At 40.6% G+C, this 24,849-nt stretch overlaps 1 protein-coding gene across 5 annotated transcripts in view; it reads left to right on the top strand.

Moving 5' to 3' along the window:
* The window catches only part of stard13b (StAR-related lipid transfer (START) domain containing 13b), a 111,093-nt gene that overhangs the window by 72,114 nt on the left and 14,130 nt on the right, over nucleotides 1–24,849 (top strand). For 3 of the 5 annotated variants that reach the window (XM_027150506.2, XM_027150510.2, XM_027150508.2), the window contains one exon: nucleotides 22,314–22,385. In XM_027150506.2, the coding sequence (XP_027006307.2) occupies nucleotides 22,314–22,385 (72 nt within the window). Of the gene's footprint in view, nucleotides 1–15,068; nucleotides 15,226–20,640; nucleotides 21,036–22,313; nucleotides 22,386–24,849 lie in introns of those variants that run through there. The other 2 variants (XM_027150509.2, XM_047820510.1) reach the window with 2 other exon arrangements.

The raw sequence follows: 24,849 nt of genomic DNA, 5'->3' as shown, positions 1-24,849 counted from the left end.
AGCGAGTGCTGCATTACTTCCATGCTTTGGCATCTTTTTCCTCCTATTTCAGTACGCAGCCATCTGCTTGCCAGACAGACAGGATCATGGAGGATCTACACATCTGTTACTGCTAATCACACACACACACACACACACACACACACACACACACACACACACACACACACACACACACACACACACACACACACACACACGCACAGGTTTGTCTAAAATGCGCTTGCAGCACAATAAAGTATACAAGGCAGACAAACAAGCGAATATTATAGTACGTCACGCTCACACACTAGCCGCTCAGTGCAGAATCAACGAGCTATTCATGACTTCATGTTGAGGAAATTTCCTGCCAAAAATGTTTTCTAGCTTTTTCCTGAAACCCTGATGGCTTTCTTCATTCACTCTATTCACTTGCACACATACTGCTATATTCAGCCGCGCTTTTCCATCCGCCATTTAAATTCATTACAGAGCCAGATACTAAACCAAGCAGTAGATTTAAATCGCTTAAGTGGAACGAGAGCGACGAGTCTGAGGTACTCGAAGCCGTGACGTAAGGTTATAAGGCGAGTCCCTACACACATGCTGCTCGTTCCACATTCACACACGTAGCAATGTATTTTTTGCACTGCAGTGCTGTTGAATTCTCCATTCTGATTGGACAAAAGATGATTATTAGTTATTCGCAGCAGCTCTATAGATATTATAAACGCCTTATATCAATGCACTAGCTCTAATATGTTAGCGTTTCTATAGTAACCACACAGGGAATTGTACTGTATAGCGGATTATCTACATAAGCTAAACGTGTGTCCGGCATGTAATTGATAAGATGCAGAAGTTTTATGTAAGATGTTTATATTTTAAAATCTTAAATCACGTTCACATGGAGTCTCAGTTTCTAGTCCCGTGACCTTCAACGGCATCACGTGTAATTATACATGGATAAAAAGTTAGATATGTTCTTTACTTCATAAGAACATGTTAACGCTGGCTTAGTGGTTAGCACGTTCGCCTCACATCTCCAGGGTCGGGGGTTTGATTCCCGCTTCCGCCTTGTGTGTGTGGAGTTTGCATGTTCTCCCCGTGCCTCGGGGGTTTCCTCCGAGTACTCCGGTTTCCTCCCCCGGTCCAAAGACATGCATGGTAGATTGATTGGCATCTCTGGAAAATTGTCTGTAGTGTGTGTGTGTGAGTGAAAGAGTGTGTGTGTGCCCTGTGATGGGTTGGCACTCCGTCCAGGGTGTATCCTGCCTCAATGCCCGATGACGCCTGAGATAGGCACAGGCTCCCCGTGACCCGAGAAGTTCGGATAAGCGGTAGTGAATGAATGAATGAATGAATTCAGGATGTCCTTTATTTGGACTTCTAACACACCACCACAGTATCTCAGCATGCCTCGTCTCATTTTAACTGCCAATGATTTCTCTTTTATACAGGCTCTAATGTGAGATTATTTGATTGCTCTGAATTCTTTTATTTCACAGATACAGTATCTAAACGTAGTGATCTCATTATCTAGTGGTAGGAAGAAAAGTATGCCATCAACATCAACATCAATATAAATTTCTGGATGAATTCAGAAACTCTATCATTGCCAAAGAAACCTCTTTTGTGCTTTTGTTTCTGTCTGCCGAGGCATGTTCAAGTGTTTTAGAGACTTGAGTGTAAAAGAGAACGAGTCCTTGAGACCCTTCACTGAGTTGGCGTCCTTCTCTAGTGTGTTTACAGGGACATATCTGAGGACCGGCTTAAGATCTAACAACATGAAGGAGTTTTTGAGTGTGTTAGTCCCATCCAGAGACTGAATTCTTTCTCATGTGTCATACAAAGAAGGATGAAGCATGTCAGGGAATTCAGATTAATGCAGAATGCAGAGAAATGATTCAGAGAGTCATTTGTGACAGAAATAACTCAGAGATTCAGAGAGCCATTTAGAACAGAATTGGCTTAGAGATTCAGAGAGTCATATGGACCAGAAATGGCTCAGTGATACAAAGAGTCACTTATTATAGAAACTTCTTTGAGTTTCAAAGTGTCTTTTATTACAGACTGCAGAATGCAGAGAAATGATTCAGAGAGTCATTTGGGACAGAAATAACTCAGAGATTCAGAGAATCATTTAGAACAGAAATGGTTCTGTAACTCATAGTTGTTGATTACAGAAATTACACAGAGATTCAGAGAGTCATATAGCAAAAATAACTTAGTATTTCAGAGAGTCATTTAATTAAAGAATGCAAACACACTTAGCAGATAACATAAAAGTCCTACAGTCCCATTGCAGCTTTTCACCCATAAATGGTTTTTAGCGTAACTCTATTCTTCTGGTTTGGTGAAAAATCTTTTTTTAGTTCTCACATTGCAACATTATATATGACAATTCAGTATATTTTACTTGTTTCTTTTCTTTTATTAAAATAAAAAGCATTGGCAACGTCTAAAAAAACAATATTTAAATTCAAATAAACTGTTATCTTTGAGGGGGACACGGTGGCTTAGTGGTTAGCACGTCAGCCTCACACCTCCAGGGTTGGGGGTTCGATTCCCACCTCCACCTTGTGTGTGGAGTTTGCATGTTCTCCCCGTGCCTCTGGGGTTTCCTCTGGGTACTTCGGTTTCCTCCCCCGGTTCAAAGACATGCATGGTAGGTTGATTGGCATCTCTGGAAAATTATCCGTAGTGTGTGATTGCATGAGTGAATGAGAGTGTGTGTGTGCCCTGTGATGGGTTGGCACTCCGTCCAGTGTGTATCCTGCCTCGATGCCCGGTGACGCCTGAGATAGGCACAGGCTCCACGTGACCCGAGAAGTTCGGATAAGCGGTAAAAAAATGAGTGAGTGAGAGAGTGATGATTTTGTCTTTCTCCAAGGAGAACAAACGTACCCAAGGTTCAGTTTGGGTAGTTAGCGATCTACGAGATGATTAGCATGATGTTAAAAACAGGCTTCACGTGACCCGAGAAGAGGTAGAAAATGAATGAATGAATGTTATCTTTGAAAAAGATATCTTTTTGCAATGCGCTGACCTGTACAGTGACTCACGTGGCTAAACATTGACACGTGTCCCGACTGTGTGAAAAGGTTTTAGTGTAACACACCGAGTCAGCCATTAACAGAGCCATGGGCATGTGCCGTCACACAGACTAGTGAGCAACTACTTTAAAAAAGCAACTGTTCATTTCTTGTACAAATTGCTATTCCGTTCCTGGCAAGAAGTAACATTTAATACAAGATTTTAACAGAAAACTCATAAAGAGACAAACCCCAAGTGATTCCAGCCAGTTCCCTGTAAATGTTACATCATCTCCTTCACTCTGTTAATACGTTTTAAGTAGAAGTCATGTAAAACTTCTGTCTGTGTCAAATGTTTTATTCCTCTTATCCTACAGCAGTTAGAGATTCCGAGTGACATTTATTGCAGATATGACTCAGTGATTCAGAGTCAGCTAGTCAGTTATAACAGGAATGACTCAAAGATTCAGTGAGTCATTTATTGGAAAACATGCAGAGATCTAGAGAGTCATTTGTTTCAGAAATTACTTAGATATACAAAATAGTCATATACAACAGAAATGGCTCAGAGTTTCTAAGAGTTACTTAATATGTAAATGTCTTAGAGATTCAGAGAGTCATTTCTAAAAGAAAGAATGCAAAAAAAAACTTGGCAGGTAACTGAATAGTCTGCACTTTAAACACTGTGTTAAAAGGTTTTCAGAGTAATTCTGTGTTTCAGGTTTAACACAGATCCCAGATCATTGGTTCCTGATCTCGCTTACATTATAGCAAATGGGTATAAACACATTAAAGCCGTTCATTCACCAGGTTCTCTTCTTCTTTCTTTTAATATAAACAAGACAAAAATGCAGCTTTGCGTGTTAGCTAGGAACCCGGAAAGCAAAAAAACTCCTCGATCCAGAAGAGTCAAATTGTCATTTTAATAGTGAGCATCAAGTGGCACTCAATATAAAAAATAAAATCATTTGTAGCATGAAGTCAAGATCACTATACAGTGATCCCTCGTTTATCGCGGTTAATGGGGACCGGAACCCCTCGCGATAGGTGAAAATCCGCAAAGTAGGATTGGCCCTAAGTTTGACCTTTTCACTGATGGTCATCATCTTCCTCTTGGGCTCACTAGAGGAATCTTTATATATAGCCAATCAGCTCAGATCTCGTGCCGGGAACCAATCATGTGCCTTGTCTGAGTGCCCGTTCTGCGTGGGGACGTGGGGGTAAAGTAATTATTACCAGAGCTTCTCGGTGATTTTAGTCCCGTCCGAATGTGCCATCTCGGTAATCATTACGGACAATGTCAGTAAAGATTACGGCGACTTTTACCTTCTGTAAAAAGGTCCGGAAAAATTACCTTAGGTAATACTAATCCCGTCCGAATAGACCCGCTGTAAATATGTACGGTAAAATTCCGACATTTCCTGTTTAAAAGTAGTTTTTGGCGCGTTTTGCAAGCATGGAGCCGCTTGAAACAGGAAGCAACGTCATACGCACATGACGACAAGGAGGTTACTGTGGTGCATAAAGTGAGTTACCCCTCCCACTTCTGCTAGTTTTACTGAGATGTCTTGTCCTGTACGAATTGGCCAATTAATATTACAGACGTCCTGAGGTAACATTGCATTACTCCACGTCCCCGCGTAAAACTAGTCCCGTCCGAATAGTGCTTTTGTCTGGCATCCTGGGAAACCGTTATTATTTTTCGATGAATATTTTTGAAGAATCAGCGATGCATCGAGGCCGCGAAACTTGAACCGCGAAGTGGCGAGGGATTACTGTATATGTGTGTGTAATAATCTTAAATGTTTTCGACACCCGTGTAATGATTTTAATCATTTCATCAGCTCATCAGATTAGTGGTGAAATGCCCAACACAAGTCTAGACAAGAGACAGAAACCCTGGATATCTAAATGGTTCCTCTTATGAAGACAAAGTATTCAGTGAACTAATGACACCTACATAGATATGTAGATTTATTCAATTAAAATATTGTTTAAGAAATAGATAGTAACATAAAAAAAACCATGGTGTGTTAGTAAAGCTCCTTGGAATGAAGTGTACTCATCTCTGTACATACTGTAGAGATGTCATGGAGAGATGGACAACGTTCTTCCAAACCATAATCTGGTGGCTCTAAAATGTCCCATTCTGGAAGTGTTGAGATCTGGTTAGTGTGAAGGACATTACACAGGATTTCTAGCATTTTAATTGTTAGTGAGCCTAACCGTAGAGGCGGAGTTATGCCAGAAGAGACCACACCCATTATAGGATAAAGTGATCATTGAGAAGGAGCTTGGATTCGTTTGCAATGCTCCATCCATTCGAAGAGACCGAGACGAGCCAAGGAAAAAGATACGTATGACGATATAAGAGAGGCTCTACTGTTTTTTTCCTTTGATTTGTCGCTTGCATGTGACTTATAAATTATTATTTATTATGTATTTGTCAGTTAGCTTAGAATAGGCTTATCTTTAGGTTTCCATTCTGCTCCTCGTTTGCTATTTTTTTATATAGTTTTTTTATATAGATTTCTTGTATAGTTTATACTTTTTTATTATTTTATTTAATTTTTTTCGCTTTTTTAATACTTTTTATTCTAATACCGGACAGTTGCATAAAGCACTTCACTGCATGTCATACCCTGTATGAATGTGTATGTGACAAATAAGATTTGATTTGATTTGAACGGACTCTTGCCGCGATCTTGGCTGAACGGAGCCCTCTGCTGGTGAATATGTCAGGGGCTCATTTGTGAACAGAGAGAAAGACAGGCCTTGTGCTCACTCTCGTGCTAACGGCCGAAGTTCTCAGCTGTTCCATTTGGAACAACTGTCTGAATGGAGGCACGCTTGAATAATAGTCCACTGTGTGACATGTAAACTGTTGTTAAACAGATCTGCAATACTAACACAATGCTACACACACACAGACACACACACACACACACAAGTATGGTTTGCGTTCGCCGACATGTACCAGATCTACATGGAAAATCTGATTACAGTTCTTTTCTGTCTGTGTTTTATGTGTGTGTGTGTGTGTGTGTGTGTGTGTGTTACAGATCTGTTTAACAACAGTTCACATGTGTATTTTCTTTATTATAAAGTAGAAGGAATTATAGGATACACAGGCGGTAGTTACACAGCAAGCAGCGATGTGAAGCACTGCTCCGTCGTACAGCCTCGGGTGAATTAAATGCCATGACATAGAGACATTATTACAGGTTGGGTGCAACTTCTCTGACACACACACGCAGACCACATGCAGAATATATACATTACACCCTTTACTCATCGTTTTGAACGCTTCAAACATATCGAGTTTCCTTTGTCTGGAGTGAAAACAAGACTCTGATGACCACACAAAAAAACACATACATACGCGAGAGATGATTTTGACGTCAATAGCGGTTATAAGATATAACCTGATATACTTTATTAAAAATAGGAAACACTTAGGGGTGTATTGTTGTAGGGAAATAGAAGTTGACCAGGTGGTACAATGTGGCTTAAACAAAGCGACCAGAAATCTTTTTTTTCCTCAAGAAACGTTTCTTAGCTATTTGCTAAGGAGAAAATTTTTTAAATTAATTTAAGAGCTTATCCATTTCTAGTTACATTTAGCGTTAAAGGCAAGTTACTTCCTTTTCCTCTTACATTTTCAGTCCTTTTTTCCTCCTTTTTCCTCTTTCACCTTAAATTAAAATGCAGCATGCCTTAAAAAAAAACAACCCTGAAACAATCCCAACAATTTCCTGTGTCGGAGTAAAACTGCATTACAAATTACTGCATGACACGAGAGACTCCTTCCTTAAACATTTCATAAACACCACTGTGTAAAAAAACGTGACCGTGTGAACGGATGCATGATTTTTTTTACGTAAGTAGTTACCATGGAAACATTCGATTAAGAGCATTAATGTAAACCCGTGTTTTGAATCGTCGCCGTCTACCGACCAATCGGACCCGAGGATATCATAACATAACCGCTGCGATGTCATATTTTTTCTAACTGCATAAAAAACACATTATTCCTTTCCGTCTATTCTCTGCATGTTTCTTTAAAACACGTTTCTTTATAGTCTCAGCCACTATTCGAGGATTCGTTGAGAAAACAAACACAGCAGGTTTCATCCATGTCGAGCTCTGAAGAACTGAAGACGAGAGATCTACTGAAATCCGGGGTAATGATGTCTCTCAGGGAGAAAGACATGAGCGTTTGCTAAAGCCTATGAAATGGCTGTCAAAACACTTCAGCATGTGTGGGAAAGTGGCCGTGGGCCAGCATCTGGAAGTGTTTACCTTGTGTGCAGCGTGCGACTGGGAGACGTGTAGCAGCCACTACTTCTGATTGATTTCATGTTGTGCTCAGAGACTCTGGCAAGTGTGCAGCTCTGAGAGGTTTTTTTTTTTTTTTGGACTTCACGGTGGAGACGTCTTGCCTGGTATAACAGCTTGCTCAGAAACGTGTGTGTGTGTGTGTGTGTGTGTGTGTGTGTGTGTGTGTGTGTGTGTGTGTGTGTGTGTGTGTGTGTGTGTGAAACTCATGCTTCAAACTCAAGGACTAGACCTTGCCATCTGACCCCACGAGAATTCATAGAGCAGGAAATTGTTTGGCTTTGATGTTTTTTTAAAGGCTGTAAAACACCGGGACATTGATGAAGAACCAGATCTGGAATCTGATGGATGACTGATGGTCACTTCCTGTCATGTCGCTTGACTTTTTTGAGAAACTTGAAAAATTAACGAGCGATCCGAAACGGAGATCGAGGTTTATGTCGTGATTAAATTCTTTAATCTGTATGATAAACAAAGCTGCTGTGAAAAGGTTTCTTGGGGTTCTTTATAGAACTCTGTGGTCCTTTACTGGGCAAAAAGAACCTGTTCTACTAAAAAATGGACTGAAATGAGAACACACATACAGTAAATGAACCAGCTTGAAACCAACATTGCATCATCAATGAACCCTTCCGAACGATTCTGTATACAGAACCACATATGAAAGAAGCAGAAAAAAACAGTTTCGGTTCTATATAAAACCGTTCAGATTTAAAGATTTGAGGATTTACCTAAAAAGAGCGATGCAACAGAGCTTTAATCCTGTAGTTCGTCTCTCTCTCTCTCTCTCTCTCTCGTTCTAACATCACGCTAATCAAATAACTACCCAAACTGAACCTTCGGTACGTTTGTTCTCCTTGGAGAAAGACAAAATCATCACACTCTTACTCACTCATTTTCTACCACTTATCCGAACTTCTCGGGTCACGGGGAGCCTGTGCCTATCTCAGGCGTCATCGGGCATCGAGGCAGGATACACCCTGGACGGAGTGCCAACCCATTGCAGGGCACACACACACACATACACACACACACACTACGGACAATTTTCCAGAGATGCCAATCAACCTACCATGCATGTCTTTGGACCGGGGGAGGAAACCGGAGTACCCGGAGGAAACCCCTGAGGCACGGGGAGAACATGCAAACTCCACACACACAAGGCGGAGGTGGGAATCGAACCCCCAACCCTGAAGGTGTGAGGCAAACGTGCTAACCACTAAGCCACCGTGTCGCCCACAACATCATCAAAAATCATCAAATGGTTATTACTGCACTATTTCTTCACCATATTAATATTTCAGCCTTTTTCTCTACCATTATTTCCTCCTTTTGCTGGAAATTTGTAGGATATTTAGGGCAGGTTGTGGTGGTGAAGCTAGCCGTGGCTAGAAGAGGCTTAAGTTGATTATGTGTGAAGGTTTATATAAAGTCTATAGAGCAGCACTTTGGTCTATAATTCCTTAACAAAACTGCAGAGTGGAAGCTTTCGGGATTTCCGCAAAATATACTCCAGATATCTTTAAAAGTTTTCTGGTCAATTTTTTTTTTTTTTTTTCCGAGTCTGTAACATTGCAAATTATTAGCCAAGCAGATGGTGAAATCATAGTTTGTATTCCTTCAGACTCTTATACAAAGCCCTGGGAATATTTTACACAAATCACAAAAGTCTGCAATGAAAAGAAAAGCACTTAAATATTATTTACTAGTCTAGAATCTTCCTGAATGTGGTGAGCAGTGATCCCTCAGGGGTGCGATCGAGGTCCCGGGTCATTGTACTGCAGGATAATTCATGCATTATGCAATGCTACTGAATTGCAGGCATTTTGAGAGTTTTTTTTTCCCCCAGATATTTTATTGTTAACATATATACTGGACATGCACTACTGTACATATTCCTTTCAGAAGTATGAAGGGATTGGTATGGGGTTGGTTAGGCTCGAAGCCAGGTCACAAGGTGAGATCATGACAGAAATAAAAGCTGTAGGTGGGTTTGTGTTTGTGCCACATACGTATCTGTCCTCAACCTCGTTTGCATTCACCTCAGGTTTATTAAAAGAAACCAACCAAACAACTTCTGCCCTTTACCTTCTTATCGGCGGTCGGGTACTTTTTTCTTTAGTCTCTGAATCAGTAGACGTCACTTGGCCTTTATCTTGCTGTGACTCAATGTTCTTTTAAAGGTCAGTCAGAGAAACCCTACCGTCAAAACGACGTCCGTCGTAAGTTAAGTTCCACATACAGAGAAATATGCTACATCATCAGTAGTTTTTTTTTTTTTTTTTTGTTCAGTGGAAATCTGCAAGCTGAAAGCTTATGCTTATCTTGTGAGTCATATCACAACACCAAGGCAAATCCTATTGTTTTGTAATTGCTCAGATATTCTCTCGTTGCTCTGACATTCTCGCAGATTTTCCAGTTCGGAGTCACAGCTACAGTCATTTTTCTCATAAACTCTTTAGGGGCGGATCTTTTTTTTTCACTTCCTGTTTTTCATTTATTCATTTCCCAGATGGTTGATTCTCGAACAGGGTTTGAAATGTGTTTTTTTAGAGATAGAGATCACTGTGATGTTCGCTGAGATCCCGAAGTAGGATCAATATTACGCATTAATACCTTCAGCTTATATAAATAACTTGTTATTATTTTGTTTAAAGATCTTATTTTCTCATTTATTATTGCAACTCACAAGCTACGATAGATATTCACATGTAATAATAACCATATACACTTATCATCCTGTGCAAAAGTTTACACCCCCAACCACAGAAATCCCCCACCTAAATACCCTTGCCCCAAACCCCATCCCCCGAGCTGAGGTAACTCAAAATCAATATAGTGTCTGTTGGGAAAGGTTCAAAGATATTTTGAGGGGATGTAAACTTTTTAACTGGTTCATTTGTATTAATTCAGTGATTGTTGTGTTTGTGGACTAAGTAAAACTCTGTTTTGTGAAATAGCTTATTCAGGGCAGAAGAAAATAAAATAAATAAATAAATAAATAGACTTGTTTCTTTTAAAGTATTAATATTTTGCAGACTAAGCAAAGGGGTCAAGACCTCAACTGTACATAGACGTATTTATTTGACAGTTCTGTTTAATAGAAGACATTTAAGGAATAAAACTTAAAGCTTATATGATTATTTTTCTTATAACATTTGTTCTTTGTTCTTGAAATTTTATACCACAACAATTTGCCAATAATTCAGTTTTTTGCATTTACTAAAGATGACATCACACTGTTTTTCTTTTTAAATCCCTATATACTTGCATTTAATGTTGTTTAACCTCTGAGAAACCAGTCAGTTACTGTTCTGTCTCTTGTTATTGCAGTTAAACAGCCTTCCTTTACATTTCCCCCTCATGGCGCACCAAATGTCTGTCTATACAGTAAATGCGGCAAAGCGCTGACACTGGAGACTCCTTCCCTAAACGTTAAAGAAACTTTTCCTCACAGAAACGTTTTAGAGTATGTGGAGCGTTTGCTCTACATTTCTCCATTTACGTATCGGAGCGAGTTCGTCAATGTCAATGCTTATGTCAAAGATATATAATAAAATATTAATCCACACCTTCTGACCGATCAGATTTGTGACAGAATGCAACATCACCGTGGTATCAGTCAAGGTTAACTGATGTCCTTGGGAGTTTTCAGTCCAACCCGAGCTTCATATCGAAGTTCACAATGTCACAGAGACGATGGCCTGAGAACGGTTTTAATTAACGCAAGCAGCCCGAGTGTTCAGGCAAGTGACAAGAAAAGAGTTGTTCTCTGTTGTGCTGCTGATCTGGAAAGATCTCAAGAAAATTCTGGCCACATACAGACTTGGGGAAATTGCGGCGGTAGGAAAATATGCACCCGAGAGCAGGTCGAGAGATATGTGATGATAATGCTCGGTCAGACAGAGCTGTGAACTTGTGATTGGAGATCTACTCTTCTTGCAAATTACAGGAAAATCCCCAGAGATCTCAGCTTCCAAGAAATCGGTCTGAGCCACTGAATGAAATGTAAGGGGTCATGTGTCATTAATTTCCTCTCTACAGATAATAAAAAAACGTTAATAGAAAATTTTAATCCCATCTTAACTCATTTTCTTCAGGATCTCATAGCTGACATTAACGCTTCATTAACATTTTAATAGACTGCGAGGCATTTCAAGATGTCTAAACTTCAATTGTTGCCTTTAAAACTCGGAGATAAACTTATTACTCGTTCCTCTTTCAATACCTGGGTTTAATCTCCAAAAGCTGTCGTGACAAACGGTATTAAAGAGTACAAATAAATTCACATACCTTCATGGATATGCGCATACATACTGTATATCTATTATATCTATACATTACCTGCTGTCTAACATGTAGGTTTTGAGTAGAAAAAACAAGCTCGCTCTCTCTCTCTCTCTCTCTCTCTCTCTCTGTCTCTCTCTCTCTCTCTCTGCCCCCCTTTCCCTCTCTCTCTCTCTCTCTCTCTCTCTCTCTCTCTCTCTCTCTCTGCCCCCCTTTCCCTCCCTCTCTCTCTCTCTCTCTCTCTCTCTCTCTCTCTCTCTCTCTGCCCCCCTTTCCCTGTCTCTCTCTCTCTCTCTCTCTCTCTCTCTCTCTCTCTCTCTCTCTGCCCCCCTTTCCCTCTCTCTCTCTCTCTCTCTCTCTCTGCCCCCCCTTCCCCCCCCCTCTCTCTTTCTCTGCCCCCCCCCTTTCCCCTCTCTCTATCTCTCTCTCTCTCTCTCTCTCTCTCTCTCCTTCTCTCTATCTCGCTCTCACTCTCTCTCTTTCTCTGCCTCTCTCTCTCTAAACCCCCAATCCCCCCCCCTCTCTCTTTCTGCCCCCCTCTCATTCTGTCTCTCTCTCTCTGTATATATATATATATAGAATATATACTATTCTTCACTAGTTTATTATTTGCGATATAAATTGCTCCTACACTGTAACACCTTTCACCCAGGTTCATTCCTGGAGTAATCAGTAAGCCCTTTTACTCGTTTTTTCCAGTTAATGATAATACCATCTCGTGTCACACCTGATGTACGACACTAGTCATCATACCTTTGTTACCGTACGTCTGGTCTGTCTGGTGCGTAAACAAACCTCCTTCCCGTCAATCAGTTCATCTCATCACAAGACAGCATAGCGTTTTGTTTACGCTCTCCGTCTGATCATAATTTACAGTGTCAGCGTTGAGTCTAATGCAGACTAAGAGTCTGATTCATTCTTCTGCCTGGTTTGACTTATGCTGAGGGGGGTACGGGGCAGACGGGGCAGTCTGTAAAGTATGGAGCCATTTCCTGTAGCTTACGCTCTTCATCACTGTGTAGTTTACCTAAAGCCATTTTCGGAATAAAGGAGTGAGTTACATGAAGGGGTTTATTAAGAGTAGCTGCGTCATTGGGCTTTTATTGGAAACCTAATACCTAAACATGGCCCCTTAACTAAAAAACAGTGTTTTCTTTTATCTCAGGAAGTGCCACGATACTGACTGGAGCTCAGGTTTATTATAGCCGAGCTCATGTATGAATTGCACAAATGCAATGTTCATGTTTACACGCCAGTAAAAAACTTTACTAACGGCACCATGTAACTTTCAACAGGATTTTACGTTTTAACGATGAATCTGTAAAAATCTGTTCAAATGGCTGTTCGGGTTTGGCAGAAAGACAGTCCTTGGAAGAAAAAAAAAAGTGTACAAACCTGATCTTGTGAGAAATGCATACAAGTTTCAACCAGCAAGAGCGATTTAGTCTTAAAAGGTTGTATAAGGATGTATAAGGCTATGAGAAATAAGGCTGGTGTGTTACTCAGTGCAGCGCTAGGTTTATGCTAGCTACTCTAACGGACTACTCCAACATATGGTTATGGAAAGATGACACAGATTCTTATTATAACCGAAACCCACCTCGTTGTTAGAGGTTTAATTTTAGAGAGTAAAATTTTAACTCGAAGCTAATTAGACGTCATATTCAGACCTTCAGATGTTTAGAAGAACTCCTCGAGTGCTGCCGAGACAGATCTGGAGCGTCTGAATGCAAGACTAAGGATATGATATATATATATAGTTCTAGCTAAATAATCAATGTGTTAGGATGTATAGAATCTATAGACGTATATAGATAGACTTCATGTCTCTCTGGTGACACCCAGACGAAGATGGGCTTCATTTTGAGTCTGGTTCCTCTCAAGGTTTCTTCATCATATCGTCTCAGGGAGATTGTCTTCAACACCATGACCGCTCTAGCTCTGGCTTGCTCATTAGAGATGCATATAAAGTTAGATGTAAATTTTTTTTATTATATTATATGTCTGTTTCTAAAAAGTGCTATACAATTCAAATTGAATATGTGGAAACGAAGTCATTTTTAGTATTGTTCCAACTCTGGAGTTGATTATTTTCCTATGACAGAACCCCTTAAACTGTATTTTATGTCTTTTATAATACAGCACTCGTGTTTATATAATACAGTAGTTTTTATTTAAACATGAATTAGTATTATGTTGCGGGACAACTGCAAAACATGTCGATAAAAAAGCTATGATAAATTATTCACTCACTTAAGTCTGCGTTTTTTTTTCTCTCTCTTCCTTTTGAAGTGAATAAGAGCAAAAAAATGCAGCTCGTCTTGTTACGGAGAAATCGGATGACTGTCGGACTTACGGCTTTAACAAAGACACTTTTAAAAGGGCCGACACTTCCATAAACGTTACATAAACATTTTCTGCTATAAAAAAAATGATATATAAAGCCGTATAGATGTTTACACACAAGTGACACATCCATCATACGGTTGTTACTATAGAAACGACTACACAAAGACGATCTGATTATAAAGTTTAGCTCAGTTTCTCTGTACAGTAAAGCTACGGCCGGAAAGAGAGCCGCTGTGAAATCAAAACCTTCTGACCAATTAGACCAGGTTAGAGAACAATAAGCGTTTCTATCGCGTTAGGTTTGGATCCAGATTTGTGCAGTTAACAAAGCTGTCTTTTTGACTTTTGATGGAATCTTTGGTGGCATTTCGCGATCTGCTTGTGCTTTGTCCTGCTTGTATTGTCGGATTGTTGCGGCATCCACCCACGTCCAGCCGCCGGATCTGCCACAGGCTCCGAGCTGGTGAGTGAGTGAGTGAGTGAGTGAGTGAGTGAGTGAGGAGGACAGCAGCAAGCTTACAGAGTCTGGGATGAAGTGAAAATGCTGCGCTGGAAGCCACGGGACACACTGATTCACAGGCCGGTGGTTGCCTGGGCGTGAGGTCATGTTTTCCACATTTTTTTGAGCAGTCTACGTTTTTTCCGCCCCCTTCTTGCTGGAACTGATGGCTCTCAGAGAATTCCCAAATTTTCCCCAGCCTTCCTTCCAAGAAAAGAAAAAGCGTCCGCATTTAGCGATATTACTGTAACAAGCCAATCAATCACCTTTAAAGACAGACGAGGACGGATGGCACCCGGGTCACGAGCACCGAATCGGGAATCGTTGTGACTGTCATGATGATAATGATGAAGATGACTTTTTTTGTTTGATTGTGTCAGACATTCGGAGAAGAGAAAAAAAAACAAAAACCCCAGCACAATTTACCACAGTGGCACACAGCCAGGACAGCGCCGACAAAAAATGTGTCAAGAGCACTCGGAAAGAGCTACGGCATTTTTACTGAGTGAAGGAAAAAGGGGGTGGGATTGAGAGGCAAGTCAGGGAGGGGAGATGCTGGGGTTCATGTATATGACTGCATGAAGAGAGAGGAGTTTAAAAAAAAAAAAAGGGAAAAAGAGAGGCAGAGAAAGCAAGAGGGGCCGAGTAAGGGGAAAGAAGCAGATGAGATCAGGAAAAGAAGTTGGTTTAATCATGCTAGAGGAGCTTCTGGAAAAGGAGCACTAATGAAAATCTCTCGTGAGTACTTTCTCTTTCCACTTCAACTTGCTTGATTTGATATCGTCGTCGAAATACCTGTATATACTTCTCTGTAATAAGAGCTAAGCGCGATGTACAGCTCTCGGCTCTGCTTAAGACTGGCGCATAGTTTAGAGTCGAGCAATCCATCACATTTTTGGCAGAGGAGCTATGACATAATTATACTTCTTCAAGACCAATAGCTTGCATGATCTCAGCTCTTCTTAGCGTGTCTCTGTCATGCACTTGCATGTACTTAAACAAGAAATGTGTCGCGTCGCTTGTGTCGCATGCTTTAGTCCAGTCCTCGCTGTGTGAATTAGACTACAGACGAAATACTATAGACTGTAGATGGGTTTTTAATCCACACATGATCACAGCAGTGAACTACTGAAACCCTGAATTGTAAGTTGGCCAAAAAATAATTTGTGCCTATTTTTTTTTTCTTCATGTTTAGCATCGGATGCCTTTATCATGTCTCACTCCACAGTGGTGAAAGTAGACGCTATGGACTTAAATAATTAAAGTGTTTCTAACTTTTCTAGTTTGTATTTCTATATATTTTTAGAAATGTTATTAAAAAAATTATGTAAATGGTGTTATCGAACCCATTGGATGTGGTAGCTCAGTGGTTAAGGTGTTTGGCTACTGATCGGAAGGTCATGGGTTCGAATCCCAGGTCCAGCAAGCTGCCACTGCTGGGCCCCTGAGCAAGGCCCTTAACCCTCAGTTGCTCAGTTGTAAGTCACTAAATGAGGGTGTCTGCTAAATGCCATAAATGTAATTACTGGTGTGTGAGACAGCCCAAGTGGTTGTTCATAAGAAGCTAGAAAACTAGAAAAAGTCTGTGTAAGGTTCAACAGAGGGAAAATCTTACAGCCAGATAATTTTACACTAAAAATGTCTACGTCGATTTCCATTCCCATTGGCAGTATGGAACCCCAGTGTACTGGTATATAGGATTAAGCAAATTGGATTTACAAGCCAGGAAGTAATTACGACGTCAGGTGCCTTCAAGCCACTTTGATTTGGCGCAGGATGGAAGTGTACCTTCTCTTAGAAAACATAAAGAATGCAAATAATATCTTTCCAAAATAAGCATAAAAACATTTTCATCTGGCCCACGTTTGTTTAGACAGTAGTACACGATCCAATATGGATTCAGTGGTGTTGTTTTTTTCTTTCTTTTTTCTTATCTTCAACCACTAAAGGTCTGTGAAAGGTTATCAACAGAAGGAAAAACACACGGCTCACACTGAAAGAGTCCTGGCTCTTGTAAACAAGTGAAAGTGAAAGCGACGTGACATACGGCGACCCTTACTCAGGATTTGTTCTCTGCGTTTAACCCATCCAAAATACACACAGCAGTGAACACACACACAGCAGTGAACACACACACAGCAGTGAACACACACACAGCAGTGAACACACACCCACCGTGAACACACACCCACCGTGAACACACACCCACCGTGAACACACACCCAGAGCAGTGGACACACACCCGGAGCAGTGGACATCCATTTATGCTGCGGCACCCAGGGAGCAGTTGGGGGGTTCGGTGCCTTGCTCAAGGGCACCTCAGTCGTGGCCGGCCCGAGACTCGAACCCACAACCTTAGGGTTACGACTCTCTAACCATTAGACTCTCTAACCATTAGGCCATGACTTCCCCAAAAACAAATCATTTATTTGTTCACAATGATCTAAAATGTCTTATGTCTATTGGACTGCCAGTGTACTGATATCGTGTTATTGTTTGTTTTGAGATATTTAATGTATTGATTGTAAGACACAATTGATGGTCCACTGGACCCAAAGCAGAAATAGACCCTGAATTGAACAGCAGTCTGTCACAGAGCACCATGCACACACATATTCACACTACTGGTATATTTGAAGGAAACCAGTAACTCAGAGGAAACCCATATTAAAATCCGGGCTTAGGATTGAAGCACAGATCCTGGAGCTGTGACGTGCCGATGTGACAATCCTGACCCCGAATTATTGCACATATTTCTCCTCTCTGATCCATCACAACAAGAGGGGGGGTGTAAATGCACTATGTCCTTGGATACGGTTACACAAAGTAAAAAGTCCCCAAATCCCCTGCTCAGGTTTAACCTTTAACAATGATAACGATTGCTGCTGGTCTCACCAAAGAGAGGCGGATCTCTGAATCTGAGTGCAGGGAAACTAATGGACAGCGATATATTAGCTCTAGGTGGTGACCTGGCACATGTCCGACCGAGTAGAGTAGAGGACACAGTTCATTTGTTCTCGAGGATGATGCTCTGCCAATATTTGCTAAGCCAGAAGCGTTCTGTTCTCGGTACAAGTAAACACTTCCTCATGTGAGTGTAAAAAAAAACAAACAAAACTGAACTCATATCGGTTTGTACCCTGAAAAGTATCATATGCTACTGTATAAACAAACCTAGGGTCTGATGATGGAATGGCAAACTTCCCAGGAGGACTGGGAATGCACACTTACTGTTGAAAAAGAAACGTTTTCTGGAATTTCCCATGAATTGTATTGTACCTATTGTAGTAGGCTAAATAAACACAGAAATGTTATTCTTCTGACATTTTATGACAAATTCTTAAAACCCTGAGAGTCTACGTTTATATGAGCTTCATATTAACCACCACTGTGGACAAAGACAATCCAGTGTCACTGAAGAAGAGACAGGAGTCAGAGCTACGTAGAGGTAGCCGAGCTGAAGATGATGAGGTTCTCTTTGGGAGTGACAGAAGATTGGACAGGATTAGGAACGAGTACATCAGAAGGACAGCTCATGTTGGACGTTAGGGAGACAAAGTTAGGGAGGCCAGATTAAGATGGTTTGGACATGTTCAGAGGAGGGAGAGTGAGTATAACGGTAGGAGAATGTTGGACATGGAGCTGCCACGCAGGAGGCAAAGAGGAAGGCCAAAGAGGAGGTATATGGATGGTATTAATGAGGATATGAAGCTAGTGGGTGCAAGTGTTGAGGATTCAGAAGATAGGGATAAGTGGATAGAGATGATTCGCTTTGGCGACCCCTGAAGGGAAAAGCCGAAAGAAGAAGAAGAAGAAAAAGAAGAAGTGGACAAAGACATTCGATGCCGATCACGGACACGACAAAACATGACAGTGTTTGAAAATAACAATTAAAATTTTGACACCTCTTGAACATTCTAACCATTTATAGTCATATATAATGTTGTGGAAGAGATCCAATGGATGAGATCCCAGGCAAGCTTTTAAATGCTGGAGCCCAGCTGTGGTAAACACCCTGAGTAGTTTATTCCCTTGTATATTTTTATTTTCCCAAAGCTTTTAAGTAAAGTTTAGGAGGTGTGGTTGTGGTGATGAGTTGGTTGTGGTGATGCTGGGGGACTGGTGTGTACTTGTAGCGGTCTTTTTTCTTTCATACTATATACTGTATGCAATTGAATAACTTGATACCAACCTTTTATTGTAATTTACTCCAGATTATTAGAAAGGAAGAAGTCTTTACCAGGCTTTGTTGGTTGTTGCTGTTGTGCTCAGCTTTCCACTTCAACTCTTCCTCTTTTTCCCAATAAACATCAGAAAGGTGGAAAAGATTTGTTACATGGAACAAAAATGCCTCCTGAAGTAAAATCCCTGTTTAACAAACACTGCATTTCCATTGATCTCTATCATTTGGGGGTGTTTGGAACGCTGCCACATCACGGCACCTTGGATCGAGGCTGATCTTGGATTACTGTCTGTATGGAGTTTCCCATTTTTTTCTACATGGATGTCTACATTTTCCTTTGGCTTCTAGAGCTTTCCCCTACCTCCTATAAACATTTTATTCTGCGCTGTAAACATGTGTGTGCATGGTGCCCTGAGATGATCTCCTCCAGGTTGTTTTCCTGCCTCGTGCTCACTATTCCGAGGATAGGCTCTGGATCCACCATCATCCTGACCAGGATAGAGTGAAAATGAATAAGTTAATTAAAGAATGAATAAATTCACGAATATATGTGTAATGTTCCAGGGTGTATCCTGCCGTGATGCCCGATGACGGGGTTTTATTCCCACCTCCGCCTTGTGTGTGTGGAGTTTGTATGTTCTCCCTGTACCTCGGGGGTTTCCTCCGGGTATTCCGGTTTCCTCCCCCCGGTCCAAAGACATGCATGATAGGTTGATTGGCATCTCTGGAAAATTGTCCGTAGTGTGTGAGTGAATGAGGGTGTGTGTGTGTGCCCTGTGATGGGTTGGCACCCCATCCAGGGTGTATCCTGCCTCGATGTCCGATGATGCCTGAGATAGGCACAGGCTCCTCGTGACCCGAGGTAGTTCGGATAAACGGTAGAAAATGAATGAATGAATGAATGGATGAGTAAACACCTGACAACACCCCCTCTGGTGGTCTGGCAAGGAACTGTCCAAGCTCGTGACAATGTTTCGATATATCTGTAGAAGAATGAAACTCAGGTGAAGGAGCTCGAAGGTATACCAAAGGTATCCTGGGATCGAGGAAACTCTGGGTGTCAGGCGGGAATGTTAGATTTATGTAATAAATTGGATAAAAAATAATGTCGGTCTATGAATCTGGTGTCTGAATTAGTACTTATGATGCGCCGTAATACATTCTTATATGTTTTGTTTTAGTATAATTTCTTAAAATCTGCCTTTCTGAAAAAGTGTGAATGGAAAAAGGCAAATGTGGGAAGATTTAAAACTTTTTACCAAACAAATCTGGTAAAAAAAAAATAATTTGTCAGGACACCATTGGCTTTACGTAAGGGCCATTAGATGCTTCTGAAGAAGCTCTTGGGGCATCTGAAAGAGCAGAAATGCTTTTTTGAAATGAGAAAATCTTTATGAAACGATACAAATTCTTAAATTCCTGTTTGTCTACTTTCATATGAGCTTCTTATTAACCATGACTGTAGAGCGAGACATGACATTACATGCCTAACAGACGATAAGAGCATTTAGTTTGGTTTTGTTTCAGGTGGTTTACTGAGTAAGCACAGTTCGCTCTTACTGTACGTATATTCAAGACTCATCTGACTCACTTTCTCGCACTACAATGCTAAAACAAGCTCAAAGCAACCATTGTTTTTTTTATATTCGCTACGGAATTCATTGCTCATAAGAGGTGTGACAAAGATCCTTTTTGGTGCGTCAATCAGTGTCTCCTGGGAAAGCGTCTGTAATAATAGTGCCTATAGTTTTAAAGAGTAACAGATATATCCCAGAAGATACCTGCGTGTCATCTACAGGATCTTAAACACTTTGTCCAACCACAAATCAGTCTGTATTCACACAGTGACAAGGAGAAAGAAAAACAGACCAGATCTCAGAACTCGGAACTAAAAATAGTCAGGACGGCCGGCCTTTCGCGGGAGAACAGGAGTCATCACGAGTCGACTCTGTTCTCAGTAATGAAAAATCTTGTTTGGAGAATCTGAAGAGGTCGGTTTAAAAGGACGAGGAGAAGTTTCCATCACAGCATGATGAAATGTTTTGGAAAAACCGATCTCGTTTGATGACTGTTGATATCCGATGACGTACAGTAAAGCTGAACAGTATTATTATGAGTCGCATTTCTCCAGCAACAGTACAGTAGATGTCGTGTTTTACGACATATCGTTCCGAAACCTGGGATATACTGCTGTTTCTGTGTGTCTTTGCTGTTTATATCTAAAACACTTGGATAACTTTGTTAACTAAGGAATGACGTATCCCTAGTTGACACTAGCAGCCGATGGGTCACATCACACAGTGGGTCAACCAACACTACTATTACTGCTGCAAGCCTTTGTTTTGTTTTTTTTCTTCTTCTTGGGGTGAGAATTTTTTACCTAATCCCAAATGTGTTAATGTGTAAGTTTTACATTTACATGTTAGTTCTTAGGCTTTGAATGTAAAATATAAACATATATTTGTCAAACAGTAAAGAGATAATTTAGCTATCTTTTTTTTGTTTGTTTGTTTTTGTTATTTTTGCAATTTTACTGCAAAAAGAAAATGTTATGTCGCTTTTTCTTTTTGTTTGTTGGTTGAAATGAAAGCAGATTATAAAAAAATGTCCTCTTATGCGACAAGTCTCACGAGATTAAGGCTTACCATAGTCATAAAGTACAAGTATAGTCGGCTACATAACGGAGGTTATGTATTCATATTAATAACAGCCTTAATCTTACTAAGGCTAAAGAGGTAACTTCAGCAAGCGAGTTATTTATTTATGTGAAATGTAAACGGAATTAGACGTGGTTTTGATTCCAACTTATCAGATGCTTCCGACTATCTGGGAAATAATATTAGTAACACTGTGCTTAAGGCTGGGATTATAATATGGAAACATAACATAACCTCAACATAAGCAATTAACTACTTAACGATAACGCTACGTAAACAGGTATACAGCCTTATTAGCCCAGGCAGGACAGCTGTCATAGAGAGCGCATACTTAGTTTACCTATTACCCATATTACCTGATGTACCTCTTGTGTCAAGTGACATAAGGTTGTTATAATACATTTTATTATGGATGTAGTGAAGGTTTAGAGCATGATTATGAATTATACTGTAGCAACCTATACTGCATTGTAGCCTAAAAAAAAAATCATCGTTTTGCTAATCGGATGATTATGAATTATTATAACAATGTTATGACACCCTAATGACCAATTTATATTTTTTCCTATGAGCAGTTTTAAAGATTTCTTGTATCTTGTGAGCTTTTGTTTTGTCACTCTGATATCATGATGTTCTTATGATGTAGCATGATTTACTTATACAGCATAATAACATAATAGTACTTATGAGTCCCATAACATGCTATATCAAAGTGTTATAACATTTTGTAACAACCACGTTATATCAAAGTGTCATAAATTTAAGTGACATTTTAATCGCCAAAACCAAGTTTAATGATAATGTCAGTTGAATAATGAAGCCAGTTAAAATAAAAATAGTTAAATGTTTGAAATAGATGTGAGATCACGAATTTGCTTTTAATCCCACTGCAAATGAAAAGATGTACGAATGACGAAGATGGAAAATTTACCAGCTTTACAATCAAATGTTGCATATAAATCTAAACGATTTTATTTCTGTTGCAGAGATCGAAGCGAAGGAAGCTTGCGAGTGGCTCCGAGCTGCAGGTTTCCCGCAGTACGCGCAGCTTTTTGAAGGTAATCCTCTGCAAAGACTTTGGAAGTTTTTACACCCTAAAAGTCATACTGTACACACATTTACTTTACACGACCCTCAGAGCGACCACATTCTGCCTCTCGGAGGGCTGCGTGGCGTCACCGACTCACAAAGAGCCTAATTTTAGACCAACACCGATCGTTTTGGAAGTTTGTTTTAGAGAAACTCGAACGTTTAACAGGGACTTGAGCTCATTTATTCACTTTGAGCTTTGTGACTCATTGTTGTTTCATTTGTTCAGCTGTTGGCTCGGGTCTGGAAAAAGGAGTAAGGAGTAATGTTGTCTTTTAATGATCTCTAAAGTCTTTTAAAGATACTTAGCGCTGACAGACAGGAGGACAGACAGTTTGGTCAGTGTGACTTGTTTGAGTTTAAAGTTACAATCCAAACATCCTACAGTAGGCCACACTTAAAGAGAAAGGGCATGGGAACAACCTCGTTTCATCAGCGCTGTAAAAACACAGTCTTCCGCTCAGAAACCTTCACGACTTGTCTGTCTGTGTGAAGAGAGGCTTAAAGTCTGGCTTAAAGACTTCAGATTAAACTAAGTAGATGTGGGCTCGGGTATTACACAGGCTCTGCAAAAAAGAAAATAGATTATGATGAATTTTACATCTAAAATGCTTTTGTACCAGAGCGCTGTTGAATTCTGAGATCTGATTGGTCAGAAGACGCTGATTAATCTAACGAAGTAGTACTAGTTATAGTACTATAGTAACAAGTTCCACACATAATTCCAGTGTAATAATAAACATTTATGGAATGTGTCAGCACTTGTTACAATCAGTAAAATCTTAAAAATCTTTCATCTAATTTACAGAAAAATATAAAGTTGATATCTTTATTTCTATATAAGTCAGACCAGACAGAGAGAACAGGAAGATAGAGAGACAGGCAGACTGTCAGAAAGACAAAGAGCCAGCCAGATGGACAGTGATACAGACAGACAGACAGACAGACAGACAGACAGTGATACAGACAGACAGAAAGACAGACAGTGATACAGACAGACATACAGACAGACAGAGAGAGACCAGACAGACAAAGAGACCAGACAGACAGACAAAGAGACCAGATAGACAGACAAAGAGACCAGACAGACAAAGAGACCAGACAAAGAGACCAGACAGACAGACAAAGAGACCAGACAGACAGACAAAGAGACCAGACAGACAGACAAAGAGACCAGACAGACAAAGAGACCAGACAAAGAGACCAGACAGACAAAGAGACCAGACAGACAGACAAAGAGACCAGACAGACAGACAAAGAGACCAGACAGACAGTGATACAAACAGACAGAAAGACAGACAGTGATACAGACAGACAGACAGAGAGAGACCAGACAGACAAAGAGACCAGACAGACAGACAGTGATACAGACCAGACAGTCAGAGAGACAGGCAGACTGACAGACAGAAAGACAGACAGTGATACAGACAGACAGAAAGACCAGACAGACAGAGAGACATGCAGACAGACAAAGAGCCAGCCAGACAGGCACACATTGATATAGACAGATAGACAGACCAGACAGACAGAGAGACAGCCAGACTGACAGACAGAAAGACAGACAGTGATACAGACAGACAGAAAGACCAGACAGACAGAGAGACATGCAGACAGACACATTGATGGAGACAGATAGACAGACCAGACAGTCAGAGAGACAGGCAGACTGACAGACAGAAAGACAGACAGTGATACAGACAGACAGAAAGACCAGACAGACAGAGAGACATGCAGACAGACACATTGATGGAGACAGATAGACAGACCAGACAGTCAGAGAGACAGGCAGACTGACAGACAGAAAGACAGACAGTGATACAGACAGACAGAAAGACCAGACAGACAGAGAGACATGCAGACAGACAAAGAGCCAGCCAGACAGGCACACATTGATAGAGACAGATAGACAGACCAGACAGACAGAGAGACAGGCAGACGGACAGACAGACAAAGAGCCAGTCAGACAGGCAGACAATGATTAAGGAAATGTTTCTACATATAGAAACAATGCACTGAGTTGCGTCTCGGCTGTTAGCATGGCCAGGCTGTGGTTTGTCTTTAATGTGAAAGGCAGTGCTGTTTTCCTAGAGAGTAAAAAGAAAGACTTAATTGCCCCCATGGAATGTTAGTTTTTAGCAGAGTCTGGATCTGGCCTTGCTGTTACACAATCTTGGCGTCGTATTTTTTGAGCAACATGTAATGCTTGCACCAGGTCCAAACTTTTTTTTTTTGGTGGGGATGGGGGGAGGGTGGTGTCAGGGGGGCAAACCTTGCCTTTTTTAATGATCATGTAGATTTTCAAAACAACTTAGCTGCTCTGTGGGGTTTGGAAAGAATAGTTGTTGCAGAAAGAATGCTGTGATTTCTGTTTTTCCTTTTGCTTTTTTCTTGAAAATCTCGCTGCCTCTGTTTTTAATGTGAACCTGCAAAAAC

This window comes from Tachysurus fulvidraco, chromosome 11 (assembly GCF_022655615.1).
Source record: "Tachysurus fulvidraco isolate hzauxx_2018 chromosome 11, HZAU_PFXX_2.0, whole genome shotgun sequence".
NCBI lineage: Eukaryota > Metazoa > Chordata > Actinopteri > Siluriformes > Bagridae > Tachysurus > Tachysurus fulvidraco.
The sequence above is the reverse complement of the archived record's forward strand: the minus strand, read 5'-3'. Positions and strand labels throughout refer to the sequence as shown.